The following is a 21414-nucleotide window of genomic DNA, read 5'->3' as shown; positions in this document are numbered from 1 at the left end:
GACCGTAGCGGTCGCGCGGTTCCAGACTGAAGCGCCTAGAACCGCTCGGCCACACCGGCCGGCTGGGAAGAGTGTGTCCTCTCCTGGGACAAGGTGGCTCACAATTGTTGCGAGCCAGCCAACTGTTGTGCTTGATATCCTAGATCTGGCACTGGGAAAGAGCTGGCGTGCAAGCAGGTTCCACACATGTCTTATCGGAATAGATTTTGGGATCTTTCTGGTAACTGGAGCACGTCAACACCACTCTTAGTTCATAGAGAAATGCGTCATACGTGGACAACCATTATCTTGTTGGAAAATGCTACCAAGATACTTTGGCATGAGAGGTAACACGTGAAGACCCAAGTAAGAGCCTACGGGATATCAGACCAGCTGTGTGGCTGGATTGAAGAGTTTTTAGCAAACAGAACACAGCATGTTGTTATCAATGGAGAGACGTCTACAGACGTTAAAGTAACCTCTGGCGTGCCACAGGGGAGTGTTATGGGACCATTGCTTTTCACAATATATATAAATGACCTAGTAGATAGAGTCGGAAGTCCCATGCGGCTTTTCGCGGATGATGCTGTAGTATACAGAGAAGTTGCAGCATTAGAAAATTGTAGCGAAATGCAGGAAGATCTGCAGCTGATAGGCACTTGGTGCAGGGAGTGGCAACTGACCCTTAACATAGACAAATGTAATGTATTGCGAATACATAGAAAGAAGGATCCTTTATTGTATGATTATATGATAGCGGAACAAACACTGGTAGCAGTTACTTCTGTAAAATATCTGGGAGTATGCGTGCGGAACGATTTGAAGTGGAACGATCATATAAAATTAATTGTTGGTAAGGCGGGTACCAGGTTGAGATTCATTGGGAGAGTCCTTAGAAAATGTAGTCCATCAACAAAGGAGGTGGCTTACAAAACACTCGTTCGACCTATACTTGAGTATTGCTCATCAGAGTGGGATCCGTACCAGATCGGGTTGACGGAGGAGATAGAGAAGATACAAAGAAGAGAGGCGCGTTTCGTCACAGGGTTATTTGGTAACCGTAATAGCGTTACGGAGATGTTTAACAAACTCAAGTGGCAGACTCTGCAAGAGAGGCGCTCTGCATCGCGGTGTAGCTTGCCCGCCAGGTTTCGAGAGGGTGCGTTTCTGGATGAGGTATCGAATATATTGCTTCCCCCTACTTATACCTCCCGAGGAGATCACGAATGTAAAATTAGAGAGATTCGAGCGTGCACGGAGGCTTTCAGACAGTCGTTCTTCCCGCGAACCATACGCGACTGGAACAGGAAAGGGAGGTAATGACAGTGGCACGTAAAGTGCCCTCCGCCACACACCGTTGGGTGGCTTGCGGAGTATAAATGTAGATGTAGATGTAGATGTAGATGTAGATGTCCGTGACGTACCTTTGTGCCGTCTTCGCTTAGTGATTACCAGCAATGACCTGCAGTGAAATCCAATGACCCCCTACCCCATGACATCAGGAGTAACATGGCTGTGCCTCTCCAAAACATTGAAAGAACGAGACCTCTCCCCAGGTCGCCGCCACAGTCGCTGACGACGGTCATCTGTGGTAGTGCAGAACCGCGATATATCGCTAAACACAGCACGAAGTCATTTATCATTAGTCAATGCTGCCCGATTTGGGCACCATTCCAAACGCAACTGTTTCTACTGTGGTATTATCAGCAGCCTACACATGGGACAGTAATTTCCTAGACGACTGAGGCTGTTCTCTGAATAATGGTGCAGTATGACACAGACCGTTGCAGACAGTTCATTACTTATTCTCGAATGATGATGAGGTCCCATATTCCAAGGAGCGTAGGGAACGATGCGGGAGACCCGCACGGACGACTAGGCAATGTCGTAGCGGAGGTGGTTTGCCATTGCCTTCCTCCGACCGTAACGGGGATGAATGACGATGATGATGATGAAGACAACACAACACCCAGTCACCTCGAGGCAGGGAAAAATCCCTGGCCCCGCCGGGAATCGAACCTGGGACCCCGTGCGCAGGAAGCGAGAACGCTACCGCCAGACGACGAGCTGCGGACAACTTCTCGAACGGCAGGTGCGGATGTGAAGGGATTACGATGTGTCTGGTGCACAATAAAACGATCCGCCCTTGTGGTTGTCAGACGCGGTCGACTGAAACCTTGACGAAGAGTTTGCCTGTTCTCACTTTCCCACGCTGTCAAAGATCGGCCCACTGCCACATCCCAGTTCCCCACATATCGGGATATTGAACACTTTAGGTCGCACCAGGTGATCACTTCTAGATATTTCACTATTATTATTTCTAGTGATTTTTCATCAATAGCAGAAGCGAACAGTTATGTATGTCTTCGTCTTTTATATGCAATCGTTACATTTATTTATGTTCAACATAACATTTATTTGTGGAACATAAATAAATGTAACGTATTCATACTACCTTACGTTTATTTATATTCAGTCTGAAGCTCGTGATCTAGTAGCTAACATCGCTGCCTCTAGATCGTGGGACACTGCTTCAGTTCCCGGTCGGGTCAAAGATTTTCTTCATTCAGGGACTGGATGTTCGTGTTCTCCTCCTTATTTCACCTCATCTTCATTGACTCCTAAGTCGTCGGAGTGGTGTCAAATAGAAAGACTTGCACCAGGCGGGGGTCTCCCAGCTAGTTATGCCATTTCGTTTCATTTACGCTCAGGGTCAACTGCCAGTCCTTACAATTTTCATCAGTCCTCCGCAAATCTTCCTGCGTTTCACTAGAGCAGGCCTGGCCAAAACCCGCTCCACTACCGCAGCCGTGCCGGTCGCACTTCTGCCTATCGCTCCAAGCCCAGCAGCAATACAGTAATATCAGAAATTGAGTCAGCCTTGATGCAAAACACCTTGTTATTCGTTCGTTTCTTTATTACCGCAAACTAGTTTCGGCGACAAATATCACCATCATCAGTGGGGTTTTTTAATCTAAAACATGCAGAAAATGGTATGATTCTACAAACACAGTAAAACATTATTACATTTTTACAAATCGTCTCTTGAAATATAGTTTTATATTGATACTTTCATACTACCTTATTTGTTCGCTAAGTAAAGAGACGGAAACAGAAAAAAGAGCACAGAAAATATGTCACAAACAGCGCCAATAATTGGTTAAAACATGCTGTAACGTACAAAAAATAAGGTAGTGTGAAAGTATCAATATAAAACTATATTTCAAAAGACGATTTGTAAAAATGTAATAATGTTTTACTGTGTTTGTACAACCATACCAATGTCTGCATGTTTTAGATTTAAAAAACCCCACTGATGATGATGATATTTGTAGCCGAAACTAGTTTGGGATAATAAAGAAACAAACGAATAACAAGGTGTTTTCCACCAAGGCGGACTCAATTTCTGATATTTCTGTTTTTCTATGCAAACAAGAACCAAATGGAAGAGTTCAAAGATAATATTATCGTTGTAGCAGCAATTGTGGCTGAAGCAGGGTCGTCCACAACGTGCCAAACTTCACGCGGGCCGAGTGTCCGGGGCGCGTGCGGGCAACGGCTTGGCCTGTCTGGATCTTGCCCGTTCCTTCCCAGAAGTACACAGCACAGCGCTACATTTCATTTAGTATTGCGATGTGGCAGTTTTCGGTCGGCACAACTCTCCTCAGTTCGGCAGAATCGTGATGTCAGCGCTGTTTATCGTTCACTATCTGTTCGCAGTATAAAGGACGTTCACAGGTCCAGTGGATGTTCGCACAAAAATAGGCAGTATAGCGTTCTATCGTCAAAAGCCTTTAATAATGAATAGGAATGACAGAAGTCAAGGTTGAGAGTTCTCAGCATATACAATGCAGTCGCTATCGACAGGGGATCTCATGTTGATTCCGTATTTCTAGATTTCCGGATAGCTTTTGACACCGTTCCTCACAAGCGACTTCTAATCAAGCTGCGGGCCTATGGGGTATCGTCTCAGTTGTGCGACTGGATTCGTGATTTCCTGTCAGGAAGGTCGCAGTTCGTAGTAATAGACGGCAAATCATCGAGTCAAATTGAAGTGATATCAGGTGTTCCCCAGGGAAGCGTCCTGGGACCTCTGCTGTTCCTGATCTATATAAATGACCTGGGTGACAATCTGAGCAGTTTTCTTAGGTTTTTCGCAGATGATTCTGTACTTTACCGTCTAGTAAAGTCATCTGAAGACCAGTATCAGTTGCAAAGCGATTTAGAAAAGATTGCTGTATGGTGTGGCAGGTGGCACTTGACGCTAAATAACGAAAAGTGTGAGGTGATCCACATGAGTTCCAAAAGAAATCCGTTGGAATTCGATTACTCGATAAATAGTACAATTGTCAAGGCTGTCAATTCAACTAAGTACCTGGGTGTTAAAATTACGAAGAACTTATGTTGGAAAGACCACATAGATAATATTGTGGGGAAGGCGAGCCAAAAGTTGCGTTTCATCGGCAGGACACTTAGAAGATGCAAAAAGTCCACTAAAGAGACAGCTTACACTACACTCGTTCGTCCTCTGTTAGAATATTGCTGCGCGGTGTGGGATCCTTACCAGGTGGGATAGACGGAGGACATCGAAAGGGTGCAAAAAAGGGCAGCTCGTTTTGTATTATCGCGTAATAGGGGAGAGAGTGTGGCAGATATGATACGCGAGTTGGGATGGAAGTCATTAAAGCAAAGACGTTTTTCGTCGCGACGAGATCTATTTACGAAATTTCAGTCACCAACTTTCTCTTCCGAATGCGAAAATATTTTTTTGAGCCCCACCTACATAGGTAGGAATGATCATCAAAATAAAATAAGAGAAATCAGAGCTCGAACAGAAAGGTTTAGGTGTTCGTTTTTCCCGCGCGCTGTTCGGGAGTGGAATGGTAGGGAGATAGTATGATTGTGGTTCGATGAACCCTCTGCCAAGCACTTAAATGTGAATGGGAGAGTAATCATGTAGATGTAGATGTAGATGAAGCGACGGGTACTGCAAATTTGCTACGAAACTATATTACAGTACCATGCAGAAAGGATTTAACGATTAAGTTGACAGTGAAAGGGCAAAAAATTACAGCAATCCACAGACGGGGTTCGTTGTGCATCAAGAAGTACTTTATGTTAAATTTGCAGTCATGCAGCACGTGAAGACATTGGTGGTGCAAATAGTAAAATCACTGTAAACGCAAGCATAATTCCACTGTAAGTTCCAACAGTTTTCGATGAAACTGAATTAAGAGTATGGACACTTTTCATAGGACTAAAAAGTACATTGGTTAAGTCAAGCGACATACCTGGAACGATTTTGTTATTTAAAACTCGCTGTTGTTGAATTTATGAAGGAAAAAGGAATGCTGGAACGAAAATTAGTGTTGTGGACCGGGGGCGTCCACTTTGATGAAAATCTCGCTGATGCTGAAAAAGACTAACACAGGTGTCCTGGTAGGATGGCTGGAAGGGTTCTAGGACAGCACACACACAATGAAAATAACACAGAATAGTGAACAGTAAAATATATTACTCAACTTTGGTAACGCTGGTTACAGCAATTGTAGATGCAGGTTTAGCCTACCTGTCCTGCGCTGGCAACAGATCCCTGAACGCAAAGTAAATAATGGTCTCTCAACTAAAGCCGGAAGGAGACCAATCTTATGCTTTGATGTACTACTCGAAAGACAGTTCCTAACTAACAGAACTCAGTTAAATCTCTAGAGAGAAGGTCTCGGTCCATACACGATAATTCTATTCAATGTTCTGTTTCTACTGAAGACCAACCACTGTTAGTCCATTGGCAACTTTTTCTATCTCACTCGACGACCTGAAGACTTGAAGACACAACGAACGTTCTGCAGTAACTCCCTAGCAAGACTGGGACTGACTTCAACTTGTAACTCACTACTTCGGCGCGCAAACGGTTGCTTAAACGTCTCTCTTCCTCGTGGCGCTGCTGCTCCAGGACAAGTGATTCTCGCGGGCAGAGTGATTGGTTTGTGCCCAGTGATTTTCCTGCTGCATACGTACTTCCACGGTACTTCTGGTGCCAACTGTCGCAAAATCTTCTTGTGTGGTATCTCAGTACACTACAATTGTAACAGCCAGAAAGCATAGCAGACCTCACATTTTAGCCACGCGGGATTAGCCGAGCGGTCTAAGGCGCTGTGGTCTTGGGCTGTGCTGCTAGTCCCGGCGGAGGTTCGAGTCCTCCCTCGGGCATGGGTGTGTGTGTTCGTCCTTATGATAATATAGGTTAAGTAGTGTGTAAGCTTAGGGACTAATGACCTTAGCAGTTAAGTCCCATAAGATTTAAAAAAATAAATAAAAAATACCTGACTTGACTGCACACTTCCCACAATAAGACACTACAAAATGAGAAACAATATTTGATGGAGATGCATTTAAAAAGAAAATTGCGTTATAGAAGTGACAAATACAGTCATGTTCCCTAAGCTCACTGTCCTTAAAGAAAATGGCAGGTTTGAAGAATTCATTGTGGCTTTAAAATAATTACATGGATAGTGTCCTGAACGTTTTGAGGACGCTGTCAATCTTATATATGTTTTCGAGTCGTTTTCGAGACAGTTTGCTGTGCATCTGTGGATGTAATTTATTGACCTGCAAGTATATTCCCATTTTAATGACAAATCCCTTTACGTTAAAACCGTCCAGAACATCTACATTGTTTTCCTCAGGTGAAGTTTCCACATCTCCATAGTGAGGTTGCAAAAGTGCTACAATATTTCAATCGACATATTTGTGTGAAAGACTTTTCTCGAGTATGAAATTAAATAGAGACGATTATGTGGTAAACTGAGTGTGAAAATATGTGACATTGTCTGTATCTGTCCTTATGCCGAAAGTTTTTCAAAGATTAAAACTATATTAGTCTTCGGTGCGCCAAAAATAGTTCAATAATACCGAAAATTTGTTTTGTTTGTTATACATGTTGTTGAGAAATGTAAATTTAAAATCAAGTCTTATGCAGTGTGCATTACCATTTAAATGCAGCGCACTCGCAGTTTCCCCCTGTCCCCCCTCCAATCGCTCAGACAACGTGCCATGGCAGTGAGGTAAATGTGCAGCGAGGCTGAGAGCTATGGCTCTCGTTCCACGGCCTGCATACCGAAATCTTGGCTGGCTCTGATCTAAGGGATGAGGAGGGAGAGGAAACTGGAGGCCGCATCCAGACGAAGCTAGAGCAAAGATTCGACTTGTCAGACGCTACACAATTTGCTGACAATATTACTTGTAATAAATTAGATTTCCATTCTGCTTTGGGCGTCTATGCACTTGTCCAAAAAGGAAAAAGTGGAGAAGCCATATCATTCAATGCTGAATGGAAATAGATTTACTTTTTGTATCGTTTGTAGGCCCTGCAAAGTGCATAATATGTCATCGCATTATAATGAACGGGAAAAACATTTGTTGGAACGTCCTTATGACACCAGTCACTAAGATGATATGATGCACCTGTCTTGTGACGAACGACAGTTAATGCTGACTGAACCAATTGCTACCTTTAGGGAAAAAACTGAGTCAAAGGTAGTGAAAAAATATTTTGTGGTTGGCATCACCAATTATTTGGATTCATTAAGTGTCTAAATGTAAGGGAAGAATTATTTGGTAAAAGATTTGGTGGACAAGACTGATGCTTTGAAACAAAATTAATCCTATGAGATAACTGACTTCAAGTTCATGACACGGAAAATTTTCCCTAACTCAAAGCAGTCGTTTGTGGACCAGACATCATTGACTACGATCGCATTTCATCATGAGTTCTTGAATAGATTCTATGAAATTGCGTGACTGAAAACTGGTTTCGATTTATTTGACAGACCGTTTTATTTTCTGATTGTTGGTGAACCTCATTACATGCAATTTGAGCTGATAGTCGTGCAGTGTATCACCCAGCTTAACGACCTCCTTGTTCAGTCTAGGAATTTATAAATCTTTAATTAAATGTTGCCGCAAGAGCAATATCTTCGACTGCCCAGACAAGCCACTCAGCTTTCTTTAATGTGTAGTTTTACATATGTGTGCAACTGTTTTTTTATTATAAAACTGAGAAAGTCTCACTAACGTTCGGGTTTAACAGATTTTGATTTACATAACTCAATGTGTTTGACTGTATCATGAACCGTAGTTCCAGATATATTACATATTCTAAAATCGAAATGTGTATGCATTTATAAACGTCACAATATAGTGCTAAATGTCTATATGTAAAGTCTTTTGTAGTTCCGCTCACTATTTAATAAGTAATAAAAGCTATTGCTTTTGCAAAACATTGAAAAGTGTAAAATAAACATATACGATCAAATCCTGCTCATAAAAGTATGCTGCAATATTGGCCTCTTGGAAGTAGTTGCACTGTGTTGCAAACACGTCTCCTAACTTACCCTCGTGTGCAGTCTTCAGCATAGAGCCATCTCGCTCAGACACCTTCTCCGAATAGCGCAGTGGGTGAGGGGGGGGGGGTGGAGGGGGGGGGGGGGGGGAAGCCGATACGCTGAGCAGCCTCAGTTCCGTTCGCAGAGCGCGGGCGAGCTCTGGGAGCTCAAATCTTGACCAGGCCTGCGCTAGAGTCTTCTAGGGTTGCAATCTTCCTGCAGACAACATCATCGTCTGCATACAGCCTCGTAGAACTTCCGACGTCATTTCTTGATAATTTACATATACACTGAAGAGCCAAACTGGTACACCTCCCCCCACGAGCACCCAGAAGTGCCGGCCCACGACGTAAAATGGATTCAGCCAATGTCTGAAGTAGTGCTGGAGGGAACTGACACCATGAATCCTGCAGGGCTGGGGTGGAGATCTCTTCTGAACAGAATGTTGCAAGGCATCCCAGATATACTCAATAATGTTCATTTCTGGGGAGTTTGGTGGCCAACGGAAGTGTTTCAACTCAAGAGAGTGTTCCTGGAGCCACCTTGTAGCAATTCCGGACGTATGGGATGTCGCATTGTCCTGCAGGAGTTGCTCAAGTCCGTCGAAATGCACAATGGACATGAATGGATGCAGGTGATTAGAGAGGATGCTTACGTACGTGTCACCTGCCAGAGTCGTATCTAGACATATTAGGGGTTTTCTCCATATTCATGAGGTTTTCTCCATATTCGTACACGTCCATCCACTCGATAAAACTTGAAACGAGACACGTCCGACTAGGCAACATGTTTCCAGTCATCAAGAGTCCAATGCCAGTGTTGACGGGCCCAGACGAGATGTAAAGCTTTCTGACATGCAGTCACCAAGGGCGCACGACTTGGCCTTTGGCTCCAAAAGCCCATACCGATGATGTTTCGTTGAATGGTTCGCATGCTGCCACTTGTTGATGGCCCAGCATTGAAATCTGCAGCAATTTGTAGAAGGGTTACACTTTTGTAACGTTAAACGATTCCCTTCAGTCGTCGTTGGTCCCGTTCTTGCAGGATCTTTTTCCGGCCACATCCATGTCTGAAATCTTATGTTTTACCGGATTGCTGATATTCGCGGTACACTCGTGAAATGGCCGTACGGGAAAATCCCCACTTCATCGCTATTTCGGAGATGCTGTATCCCCCCCGCTCGTACGCTGACTATAACATCACTTTCAAACTCACTTAAATCTTGGTAACCTGCAATTGTAACAGCAGTAACCGATCTAACAACTGCGCCAGACACTTGTTGTCTTATGTAGGCGTTGCCGACCGCAGCGCTATATTCTGCCTGTTTACATATCTCTGTATTTGAATACGCATACCTATACCAGTTTCTTTGGCGCCTCAGTGTACAATGAGGTGACAAAAGTCTTGGCATACCACCTAATATCGTGTCGGATCTCCCGCCATAGTGCACCAACTCGACATGGCAGGGACTGAACAAGTCGAAGGAAGTCCTCTGAAGAAATGCTGATCCATGCTACCTCTATAGCCACCCATCATTGCGAAAGTGTTGCCGGTGCAGGATTTCGTGCACAAAGTGACCTCTCGATCATTTCCCATAAATGTTCGATGTAATTCATGTCGGGCGATCTGGATAGCCAAATCATTCGTTAGAATTTTCCAGAATGTTCTTCAAACCAATTGCGAACAACTGTGGCCCAGTGACATGCCGCTTTATCACGCGCAAAATTTTCATCGTTGTTTGGGAATATGAAGTCCACGAATTGCTGCAGATGGTTTCCAAGGCCAAGGCCAGAGGATCCAGTCCATGCCATGTAAACACAATACCGTCCATGACCTTCTTCTGTGCGGATGCACACATGTTCCCCGAACTCTTACGGGACTTGGTAAGAATGTCTTCCACGAGTAATGAGTGTGTTGGGGTCGGACACTACGAATGTAGTGTGTGGACATACAAGGTGAGAATGTGGGTCTCGCGGGAGGCGTCCGCGAGATAGTCTCTGCAGTTGTGCTATCCGCTGTGCCCTCGTTGGCTCAGATGGATAGAGCGTCTGCCATGTAAGCAGGAGATCCCGGTCGGGGCACATACTTTCACCTGTCCTCGTTGATATATATCAACGCTCGTCAGCACCTGAAGGTATTAATATAATTCTAATTTCGTTCTAGACGGCTGTAGGTCATCAATGGTGTCTGTTCTTTCACACATGTCCGAAGAACAGACACCATATCCATATGAGTATTAGTATTAAGTGACTAGTCCACGTTTGAAGTCACTGAGCTGTCTTGACTGACCCCGTCTGCTATTACTACTTATCTACTGAGAACACGATACTCGCCGCCTCCATTTATATTGGCTGGTCCGCCTGTCGTGACATTTAGTGGTCAAGTACGCATTACATAGGGGTGTCCGTATACTTTTGCTCGAATAGTGTGTGTTAGCACTATGCTGGAGGCATAGTATTGGAAGTAGTCTCTTCGAAATCTTCCATTAAGTTTGTTAGTCCCTTTTAGAATTAGCTTCAATAAAAGTGCCTACTCCAGTGATTTGCCGACCTCCTCGGGGAATTTATATTTTATTTTATTTTATTTTATTTTTGTGTTTGCGTTCCTTTCAGGAAGGCTATACCCGCTTCTCGTGTGGCTGCGATAGGCTTTTGTTGCCGACTTTTCTATATTCGTTGTATGACATTTGCAACCATGAGTTTCTGTCCTCATTTCTTCCACGCACACTCTGAAATACTCTATAGCTTCCTGGTATCATTTCACAACATCATTTGTAACGTCATTTCGCAGCAGTCTTCGTAGAAATATTCTGTCGTATCCGCAGCCTACGAATGACATTGTTGTGAAATTACTGCATATAACAGCGTAGGAAATAAAACGCTCGCATATCATTTGAATATCTTCAGTAGAATTATCTTACACGGAAATCACACAGGTTAGTATTTGTTTACTTTAGCAGTGCGCTGCGTGATTTTGTTGTGGCTTTTATAGCGCCATGGTATGGTGCTGCTGCGCAGTGATTCGAGATATAGCGGATGCATTCGACGCCTGTGTCAGACACTCGGGGACGGCCCGCCGATTTGCTTTCACACAAACAACCTGTTTCTCGGAATTATTCATGCCATCGTCTAGTGCTTTGTGCTGTAGGAGGGTCAGCATCATACCTATCATCTCACACTGAACACTTACTACTGACCCGCATTCGCAAAGCGTAAAACACAAAACGCTTTCTCTTGTTCCGACACCATTTTTACTAGAACTGAAGTGAGCGCACAATGCTGCTACCTAGCGGGAACCATGTAAAATTCGAGAGTTTGCTCATTCAACAGTACGTTGTTCACGCACATATCTCAAATTACACAATAGTTATGATTTTTTTTAAATCGGATGATTCTCTTTGATACCCGCTCTATATACGAGCCAGAACGGCAGACACATAAGAAACAAAAATAAATGACGTCACTTCTTTTTTCTGGATAGTGATTTAAACCTTATGATCACTGCTTTTTATTCTACACTACTGGCCATTAAAATTGCTACACCACGAAGATAATGCTACAGAAGCGAAATTTAACTGACAGGAAGAAGATGCTGTGATATGCATATGATTAGCTTTTCAGAGCATTCACACAAGGCTGCCGCTGGTGGCGACACCTACAACGTGCTGACATGAGGAAAGTTTCCAACCGATTTCTCATACACAAACAGTAGTTGACCGGCGTTGCCTGCTCAAACGTTGTTGTGATGCCTCGTGTAAGGAGGAGAAATGCGTACCATCACGTTTCCGACTTTGATAAAGGTCGGATTGTAGCCTATCGCGATTGCGGTTTATCGTATCGCGACATTGCTCCTCGCTTTGGTCGAGATCCAATGACTATTAGCAGAATAAGGAATCGGTGGGTTCAGGAGGGTAATACGGAACGCCGTGCTGGATCCCAACGGCCTCGTATCACTAGCAGTCGAGATGACAGGCATCTTATCCGCATGGCTGTAACGGATCGTGCAGCCACGTCTCGATCCCTGAGTCAACAGATTTGGACGTTTGCAAGACAACAACCATCTGCACGAACAGTTCGACAACGTTTGCAGCAGCATGGACTATCATCTCGGAGACCATGGCTGCGGTTACCCTTGGCGCTACATCACAGACAGGAGCGCCTGCGATGGTGTACTCAACGACGAACCTGGGTGCACGAATGGCAAAACGTCATTTTTTCCGATGAATCCAGGTTCTGTTTACAGCATCATGATGGTCGCATCTATGTTTGGCGACATCGCGGTGAACGCACATTGGAAGCGTGTATTCGTCATCACCATACTGGAGTATCACCCAGCGTGACGGTATGGGGCTGCCATTGGTTACACGTCTCGGTCACCTCTGGTTCGCATTGACGGCACTTTGAACAGTGGACGTTACATTTCAGATGTGTTACGACCCGTGGCTCTATCCTTTATTTGAATCCTGCTAAACCCTTCATTTCAGCAGGATAATGCACGATCGCATGTTGCAGGCCCTGTACGGGCCTTTCTGGATACAGAAAATGTTCGACTGCTGCCCAGGCCAGCACATTCTCCAGATCTATCACCAACTGAAAACGTCTGGTCAATGGTGGCCGTGCAACTGGCTCTTCGCAATACGCCAGTCACTACTCTTGATGAACTGTGGTACCGTGTTGAAGCTGCATGGGCAGCTGTACCTGTACACTCCATCCAAGCTCTGTTTGACTCAATGCCCAGGCGTATCATGGCCGTTATTACGGACAGATGTGGTTGTTCTGGTTACTGATTTCTCAGGATCTATGCACCCAAATTGCGTGAAAATGTAATCACATGTCAGTTCTAGTATAATATATTTGTCCAATGAATACCCGTTTATCATCTGCATTTCTTCTTGGTGTAGCAATTGTAATGGCCAGTAGTGTACATACATAAATTATCTAGGGTACACAGCAGTCTGCGATTGTTTGCTTATAATGCAGTGGTGTACGGGAAGGTGACAAAGTTCAGTGACTACAGGAGGATACAAGGTGACTTAGACAAAATTTCTAGTTGATGTGACGAATGGCAGGTACCTTTAAATGTATACAAATGTAAGTTAATGCAGATGAATATGAGAAAAAAAAACTGTAATGTTATGTTACAGCGTTAGCGGTATCCTGTTTGACACAGGCTCGTCGTTTAAATATCTAGGCATCCGCCCCGATACCTGAGTGGTCAGCATGACGGATTGCCGTCCTACGGTCGCGGGTTTGATTCCCGGCTGGGTCGGGGATTTTCTCCGCTCAGGGACTGGATGTTATGTTGTCTTCATCATCATTTCATCTCCATCCGGCGCGCAGGTCGTCCAGTGTGGCGTCGAATGTAATAAGACCTGCCCCGTAAGGAGCCTCCCGGCCAATGACGCCAAACGCTCATTTCCAATATCTAGGCGTAGCATTGCAAAGAGATATGAAATGGAATGAGTATGTGAAGATTGTGGTAGGGAAAGCGAATGATCAATTTTTGATTTATTGGGAGAATTTTGGGAAAGTGTGGTTCATCTATAAAAGTGATCGCCTATAGGACGCTAGTGCGACCTATTGTTGAGTAATGCTTAAGAGTTTGAGGTCCGTACCAGGTCGGATAAAGGAAGAGATCGAAGCCATTCAGAGGCGGGCTGCTAAATTTGTTACCGGTACGTTCGAACAACATGCAAGTATTACGGAGATGCTTCGGGATCTGAAATGGGAATCCCTGGAGGGATTTCGAGGAGCATTATTGAGAAAATTTAGAGAACCGGCATTTAAAGCTGAATGCAGAACAACTCTAGAGCCGCCAACATACATTTCGCGTAAGGACCACGAAGATAAAATGCGAGAAATTAGGTTCAAATGGTTCAAATGCACTATGGGACTTAACATCTGAGGTCATCAGTCCCCTACACTTAGAAGGATATCACACACATCCATGCCGGAGGCAGGATTCGAACCTGCGACCGTAGCTGCCGCGTGGTTCCGGACTGGAGCGACTAGAACCGCTCGGTCACAAGGCCAGCGAGAAATTAAGGTTCATACGGAGGCTTATAGACAGTTGTTTTTCTTTCGCTGTATTTGCAAGTGGAAGGGAAAAGGAAACGACTAATAGTGGTACAGAACACTCTGCGCCACGCACCTTACAGTGGCTTGCGGAGTATTAATGTAGATGTATGTGAAAAATACAATTACGAACACAAAAGAATTAAATGTAAAATTGAATGGGTATTTTTCTTTTTACTGGGATGGTAATATTCGTTCCGTTAATGTTATAATTACTGTGTTTCTTTGTTGGGTTGCTGAGAGTATTTTATTTTACTTGGCGAAAATTAGTTGATTTTGATTTTTGGATGCGTGCATCAACTGAGTTCATTTTTAGATTTAGTCTAATATAACAAAAGAAAGTATAACTGATTAATGAAACACCGTTTATGTTACAGATCTCTGCCGTCATGGATTTCGACGAATATCGCAAAAGAGGTAAGCTTCATTATAAAATATTCACTGTTTCTTGTAATGAATGCAGTATCTAATATTAATCTGTAAGAACACTATTTTATATTTAAAACTGTTTTAGAAGGAAGGAAATGTTACTGAATCTTTGCCGACGGTTTTTCTCAAGGATTTTCCTTGTTTAATAAGTGAGTCGTCGTGATGAAACAACATTTCGAAGAACGTTTCCGCTTGCTAGGATCCGAATCCGCTGTTTTACACCCTCCATTCCCTGTAGGCGTTCGATTGCAGATAAATGTCGCAGTAAATAACTTGGTCGGATTCAATATGTGCGACCCGGCGGCAACTGTATCAGACCTTATTGTAAAGCATTGTCTCAGCTTCAGCAGTGTCTATTGACATCTGTGAACATGGCCTGCACAATATCACTTCTCGTAACATTTCTTACAAACTTGGTGACGATTAGAGACTCGTAGACCTTGCTCTCGTGTCGCTATTACACTATATTTTCTATTATTTTCTGCTACCGTCGATCTTACACCAAAATGACGTTCACGCGATATGTGTTAGCGTCTAATATATTTGAACCGATTACTTGACATAGTCACTCATGTAGCAGGCTATCTGTAATTACAAATGTTGCCGTCATCTTATACGAACACTTTATTTGCCAAGACCACAAATGTTTGTGTAGTGATGACTAGTTTCGGAAAATTTGAATGGCCATTTTCAAATCTGGAAATACGCAAGATATAAGACGCAGATGAATAGTCGACTTCAATAGGTAATATAAGACAACGGAGAAACAAATAAGTGAATTACATAGCGCATTACTATAACCAGTAGCGTCTACAACGGCCATTATAGATAGCTAATTTGTCATAATCGGTAAAAAATGTTACTGTCCAGCTGTTAACTGGAGGTGTTTCTTAAAAAGAAAAAAACAAAAAAGAAAGCACTATGGGACTCAAAATCTGAGGTCATCAGTCCGCCGGCCGGAGTGGCCGAACGGTTCTAGTCGCTACAGTCTGGAACTGCGCGACCGCTACGGTCGTAGGATCGAATTCTGCCTCGGGCATGGATGTGTGTGATGTCCTTATGTTAGTTAGATTTAAGTAGTTCTAATTTCTAGGGGACTGATGACCTCAGAAGTTAAATCCCATAGCGCTCAGAGCCATTTGAACCATTTCTGTCATCAGTCCCCTAGACTTAGAACTACTTAAACACAACTAACCTAAGGACAACACATACATCCATGCCCGAGGCAGGATTCGAACCTGCGACCGTAGCAGCAGCGGGGTTCCGGACTGAAGCGCCTAGAACCGCTCGGTCACAGCGGCCGGCGGAGGTGTTTCTAACATGGTACTTTCTAAATGTACTTGCTGTCAACGACTTGTAACGTTTGATGCACATTTTATTTCTCTAATTTAGTAGAACATAATACAGTATTACCTTTACTGTGAAGTACGTCAGTAATGAACAAAAAAAAAATGGCTCTGAGCACTATGGGACTTAACATCTGAGGTCATCAGTCCCCTAGAACTCAGAACTACTTAAACCTAACTAACCTAAGGACATCACACACATCCATACGCGAGGCAGGATTCGAACGTGCGACCGTAGCGGTCACGCGGTTCCAGGCTGAAGCGCCTAGAACCGCTCGGTCACAGCTGCCGGTAGTTATGAACACACCTTGTATTATTTTATTTATGACTGTGCATATTTTAGTTATATATTTTTTATCTTACAGTAACATTATTACCGATTATGACATAGTGTCTGCCTATAGCCGTCGTTATAGACGCTACTGCTAGTACGAGGGGCGTTCAGTAAGCAATACAACAAATTTCTTTTCTGAAAACAGGTTGCTTTATTCAGGATTCCAATACATCATATTAGTCCCCACTCTTTTGGCTACGAAACCTTATTTTTCAACATAATCTCCATTCAATGCGGTTTCTTACGCTACCTTACCGGGAGGGCCTATATGCGCTCAAGGGATCATTATATTGGGCGACGTCAGAGCCAGTGTCTTGCTGCATCAATAACTTCCCCATCATCCACCAACGATTTCCCGCAGAGACCATTCTTCGTTGAGCCAAACCGATGGAAGTAGGAAGGTAAGAGATCCGGGCTGTTGAGTGGGTGAGGAAGGACAATGATGTTTTGTGACCTCCTCTCGGGTGCGTAGACTAGTGTGAGGCCTTGCGTTGTCATGAAGAAGGAGAAGTTTGTTTGAATTTTTGTGGTGACGAACACGCTGAAGTCATTTCTACGATTTCCTGAGGGTGTCTGCAGCCGGCCAGCACGTAGGATGTCGGACAGGTTCGCGCAAACTCGCTACAATGGTTTCGGACTCAAAAATGGTTCAAATGGCTCTGAGCACTATGCGACTTAACTTCTGAGGTCATCAGTCGCCTAGAACTTAGAACTAATTAAACCTAACTAACCTAAGGACATCACACACATCCATGCCCGAGGCAGGATTCGAACCTGCGACCGTAGGTTTCGGACTCCTCCCCAACGACTTACCGTGCTTTTGTTCACTATCAGGTCTCGGTAGACATTCTGCAAGCTCCTACGATCATCTGCGATGCTCTGCTTTTCCGTCGGAAGAAACTCAATGACAGCTCTCTACTTGGAACACACCTCCGTTACAGACGCCATTTTGAAGACCATGTATAGCTCCGCCACCAATCGGAACTTCGTGAAACTTTCTACATCTACATCTACAGTTTTACTCCGCAAGCCTCCCAACGGTGTGTGGCGGAGGGCACTTTACGTGCCACTGTCATTACCTCCCTTTTCTGTTCCAGTCGCGTATGGTTCGCGGGAAGAACGACTGTCTGAAAGCCTCCGTGCGCGCTCTAATCTCTCTAATTTTACATTCGTGATCTCCTCGGGAGGTATAAGTAGGGGGAAGCAATATATTCGATACCTCATCCAGAAACGCACCCTCTCGAAAACTGGCGAGCAAGCTACACCGCGATGCAGAGCGCCTCTCTTGCAGAGTCTGCCACTTGAGTTTGCTAAACATCTCCGTAACGCTATCACGGTTACCAAATAACCCTGTGACGAAACGCGCCTCTCTTCTTTGGATCTTCTCTATCTCCTCCGTCAACCCGATCTGGTACGGATCCCACGATGATGAGCACTACTCAAGTATAGGTCGAAAGAGTGTTTTGTAAGCCACCTCCTTTGTTGATGGACTACATTTTCTAAGGACTCTCCCAATGAATCTCAACCTGGTACCCGCCTTACCAACAATTAATTTTATATGATCATTCCACTTCAAATCGTTCCGCACGCATACTCCCAGATATTTTATAGAGGTAACTGCTACCAGTGTTTGTTCCGCTATCATATAATCATACAATAAATGATCCTTCTTTCTATGTATTCGCAATACATTACATTTGTCTTTGTTAAGGGTCAGTTGCCACTCCCTGCACCAAGTGCCTATCCGCTGCAGATCTTCCTGCATTTCGCTACAATTTTCTAATGCTGCAACTTCTCTGTATACTACAGCATCATCCGCGAAAAGCCGCATGGAACTTCCGACACTATCTACTAGGTCATTTATATATATTGTGAAAAGCAATGGTCCCATAACACTCCCCTGTGGCACGCCAGAGGTTACTTTAACGTCTGTAGACGTTTCTCCATTGATAACAACATGCTGTGTTCTGTTTGCTAAAAACTCTTCAATCCAGCCACACAGCTGGTCTGATATTCCGTAGGCTCTTACTTTGTTTATCAGGCGACAGTGCGGAACTATATCGAACGCCTTCCGGAAGTCAAGGAAAATAGCATCTACCTGGGAGCCTGTATCTAATATTTTCTGGGTCTCATGAACAAATAAAGCGAGTTGGGTCTCACACGATCGCTGTTTCCGGAATCCATGTTGATTCCTACAGAGTGGATTCTGGGTTTCCAAAAACGACATGATACGCGAGCAAAAAGCATGTTCTAAAATTGTACAACAGATCGACGTCAGAGATATACGTCTATAGTTTTGCGCATCTGCTCGACGACCCTTCTTGAAGACTGGGACTACCTGTGCTCTTTTCCAATCATTTGGAACCTTCCGTTCCTCTAGAGACTTGCGGTACACGGCTGTTAGAAGGGGGGCAAGTTCTTTCGCGTATCGAATTGGTATCCCGTCAGGTTCTGTGGACTTTCCTCAGTTCAGTGATTCCAGTTGCTTTTCTATTCCTTGGACACTTATTTCGATGCCAGCCATTTAGGAACTAAAGCGAGAATGTTTCACGACGTCCCACAAGAAATTCCGCATTTTTTCAACCGAAATTGGCCGAGAAAAAAATGTGTTGCATAACTTATTGATTGCCCCTCTAACGTGATATATAACTCTTTTACTTGCTCTTCTGTTGTCTTATGTTACATATTCAAGTCGAATATTCACCTGTAGATTACGTCTTACGTATTTTTAGATTTGAAAATGGCAGTTCGAATTTGCCGAAACTAGTGATAACTGTACAAACAATTGCGATCTAGGCAAATAAAGTGTTCGTATAGGAAGACTTCATTATTTATTGAACATCGATTGCAGAGAAAACAACTTTGTAGAACGATACTTTTCCACATTTTTATTCCAAGTGAAAGGGTGTTTTTTTATATTTCCAAAAAGCCAATTATTTTGTTGTTAGTAAATTAATAGTCGTTGCGTATTCTGAAAGTTTTAAATTAATTAATTTAGAAAATAAAACATTACACCTGTGATCTTAGAAGTTTTTATTTCTACATCTATTCTCAGCAAGCAAGATTACGGTGTGAGGCGGAGGATACTTTGTGTGCCACTGTCAATTTACGCCCTTTCCTGTCTGATTTTACCTTCATCTTTTCACCGTGATTCACAACTCCTGTCTTTTAGCGTCTGCCAGGGAAATTGGATGAGTGTCAGCGTAGCGTTTTCGCGCTTGCTAAGCGAACCAGCTACGAAACTGGCCGCTCTTCGTTGGATCTTCTATATTTCTTCTATCAATTCTTTTTGGTATGGGTCCCAGACTAATGATCAGTATTCAAGTATAGATCGAATAAGGGTTTCGTACACAACCCCTTCGCGGGTAGAAATATTTCATACGACTCTTTCACTGACGCCGTCTGGCATCCGCCTTTCTTGCGATTAGTTATAAGTGGTCGTTCCAATTTAAATCATCCGTATGCGTACCCCCAGATATTCAATGGACGTGAGAGCTTCCAGTGATCGTTTGGCAAGATTTGTAAGTCCAGAGATGTGTGAGACGACGAGAAAACACTGCATTAGGGTGATAATGTTTAGACATTACTGTGAAAAGCCAACATAGAAACGCGTTGAATTTGAAGTGTAGGGAAACAAGAGTGTAAAGTGATTATACCGGGTGTAACAAACAGGTGTGGGCAAATGTCCAAGAAAAGTTCCCCAGACAGAGGAAGAAAACATATTATATGATCACTGGTCTGGAAACGTTTCATTTCGATTTTAGAGCTCTTTTCCTATTTCTCTTCATAACCACATTAACTATGGGAAATAAAGAGTTTCCGGAACCATGTCTTTATAACACATTTTCTTCCTCTACGTGTGAGAAATGTTTCCTGTAAGCTTAGCCACACCTTTCGTTACACTCCGTGTATTCACTCTGCTGTCCTGTTTCTCTGCTCCTCGCGGTAACGTGTTTCTATATTGGCTTTTCACAACAGGCTATTGTCCTGAGTTAAAAATTAGGTTCGGACTATTGTTATTCTGATCAATTATAACATTTAAATAGCATTTTGGTCTGAATTCTCACGAAATATCTGTTATTTTTATGTAATTAAAGCTTATAAATCATTAAATATCAAGGTCTGGTCACGTGATCGAAAACGCTCTGTTATCGTCTGATGCTCTGGTGACGTCACAGGCTAGAAGTAAGACGAACCCGTACTTGTGTTATAGGAGCGTTAGCCGAAGATGCGAGGTTTTTACGCACTTTTCTACGTCTACATCTACATCCATACTCCGCAAGCCAGCTGACGGTGTGTGGCGGAGGGTACTTTGAGTACCTCTATCGGTTCTCCCTTCTATTCCAGTCTCGTAGTGTTCGTGGAAAGAAAGATTGTCGGTATGCCTCTGTGTGGGCTCTAATCTCTCTGATTTTATCCTCATGGTGTCTTCCCGAGATATACGTAGGAGGGAGCAATATACTGCTTGACTCCTCGGTGAAGGTATGTTCTCGAAACTTCAACAAAATCCCGTACCGAGCTACTGAGCGTCTCTCCTGCAGAGTCTTCCACTGGAGTTTATCTATCATCTCCGTAACGCTTTCGCGATTACTAAATGATCGTGTAACTAAGCGCGCTGCTCTCCGCTGGATCTTCTCTATCTCTTCTATCAACCCTATCTGGTACGGATCCCACACTGGTGAACAATATTCAAGCAGTCGGCGAACAAGTGTACTGTAACCTACTTCCTTTGTTTTCGGATTGCATTTCCTTAGGATTCTTCCAATGAATCTCAGTCTGGCATCTGCTTTACCGACGATCAACTTTATATGATCATTCCATTTTAAATCACTCGTAGTGCCTACTCCCAGACAATTTATGGAATTAAC

General features: G+C 43.6%; 1 protein-coding gene across 2 annotated transcripts in view; it reads left to right on the top strand.

Annotated features, from left to right (window-relative positions):
• The window catches only part of LOC126249747 (histidine decarboxylase), a 413856-nt gene that overhangs the window by 141391 nt on the left and 251051 nt on the right, over positions 1–21414 (top strand). For both annotated transcript variants that reach the window (XM_049951428.1, XM_049951427.1), the window contains exon 2: positions 14815–14854. In XM_049951428.1, coding sequence (XP_049807385.1) covers positions 14827–14854 — 28 coding nt within the window. In that variant the 5' untranslated portion in view covers positions 14815–14826. The remainder of the gene's footprint in view (positions 1–14814; positions 14855–21414) is intronic.

This window comes from Schistocerca nitens, chromosome 3 (genome assembly GCF_023898315.1).
Source record: "Schistocerca nitens isolate TAMUIC-IGC-003100 chromosome 3, iqSchNite1.1, whole genome shotgun sequence".
Taxonomy (NCBI): domain Eukaryota; kingdom Metazoa; phylum Arthropoda; class Insecta; order Orthoptera; family Acrididae; genus Schistocerca; species Schistocerca nitens.
The sequence above is the reverse complement of the archived record's forward strand: the minus strand, read 5'-3'. Positions and strand labels throughout refer to the sequence as shown.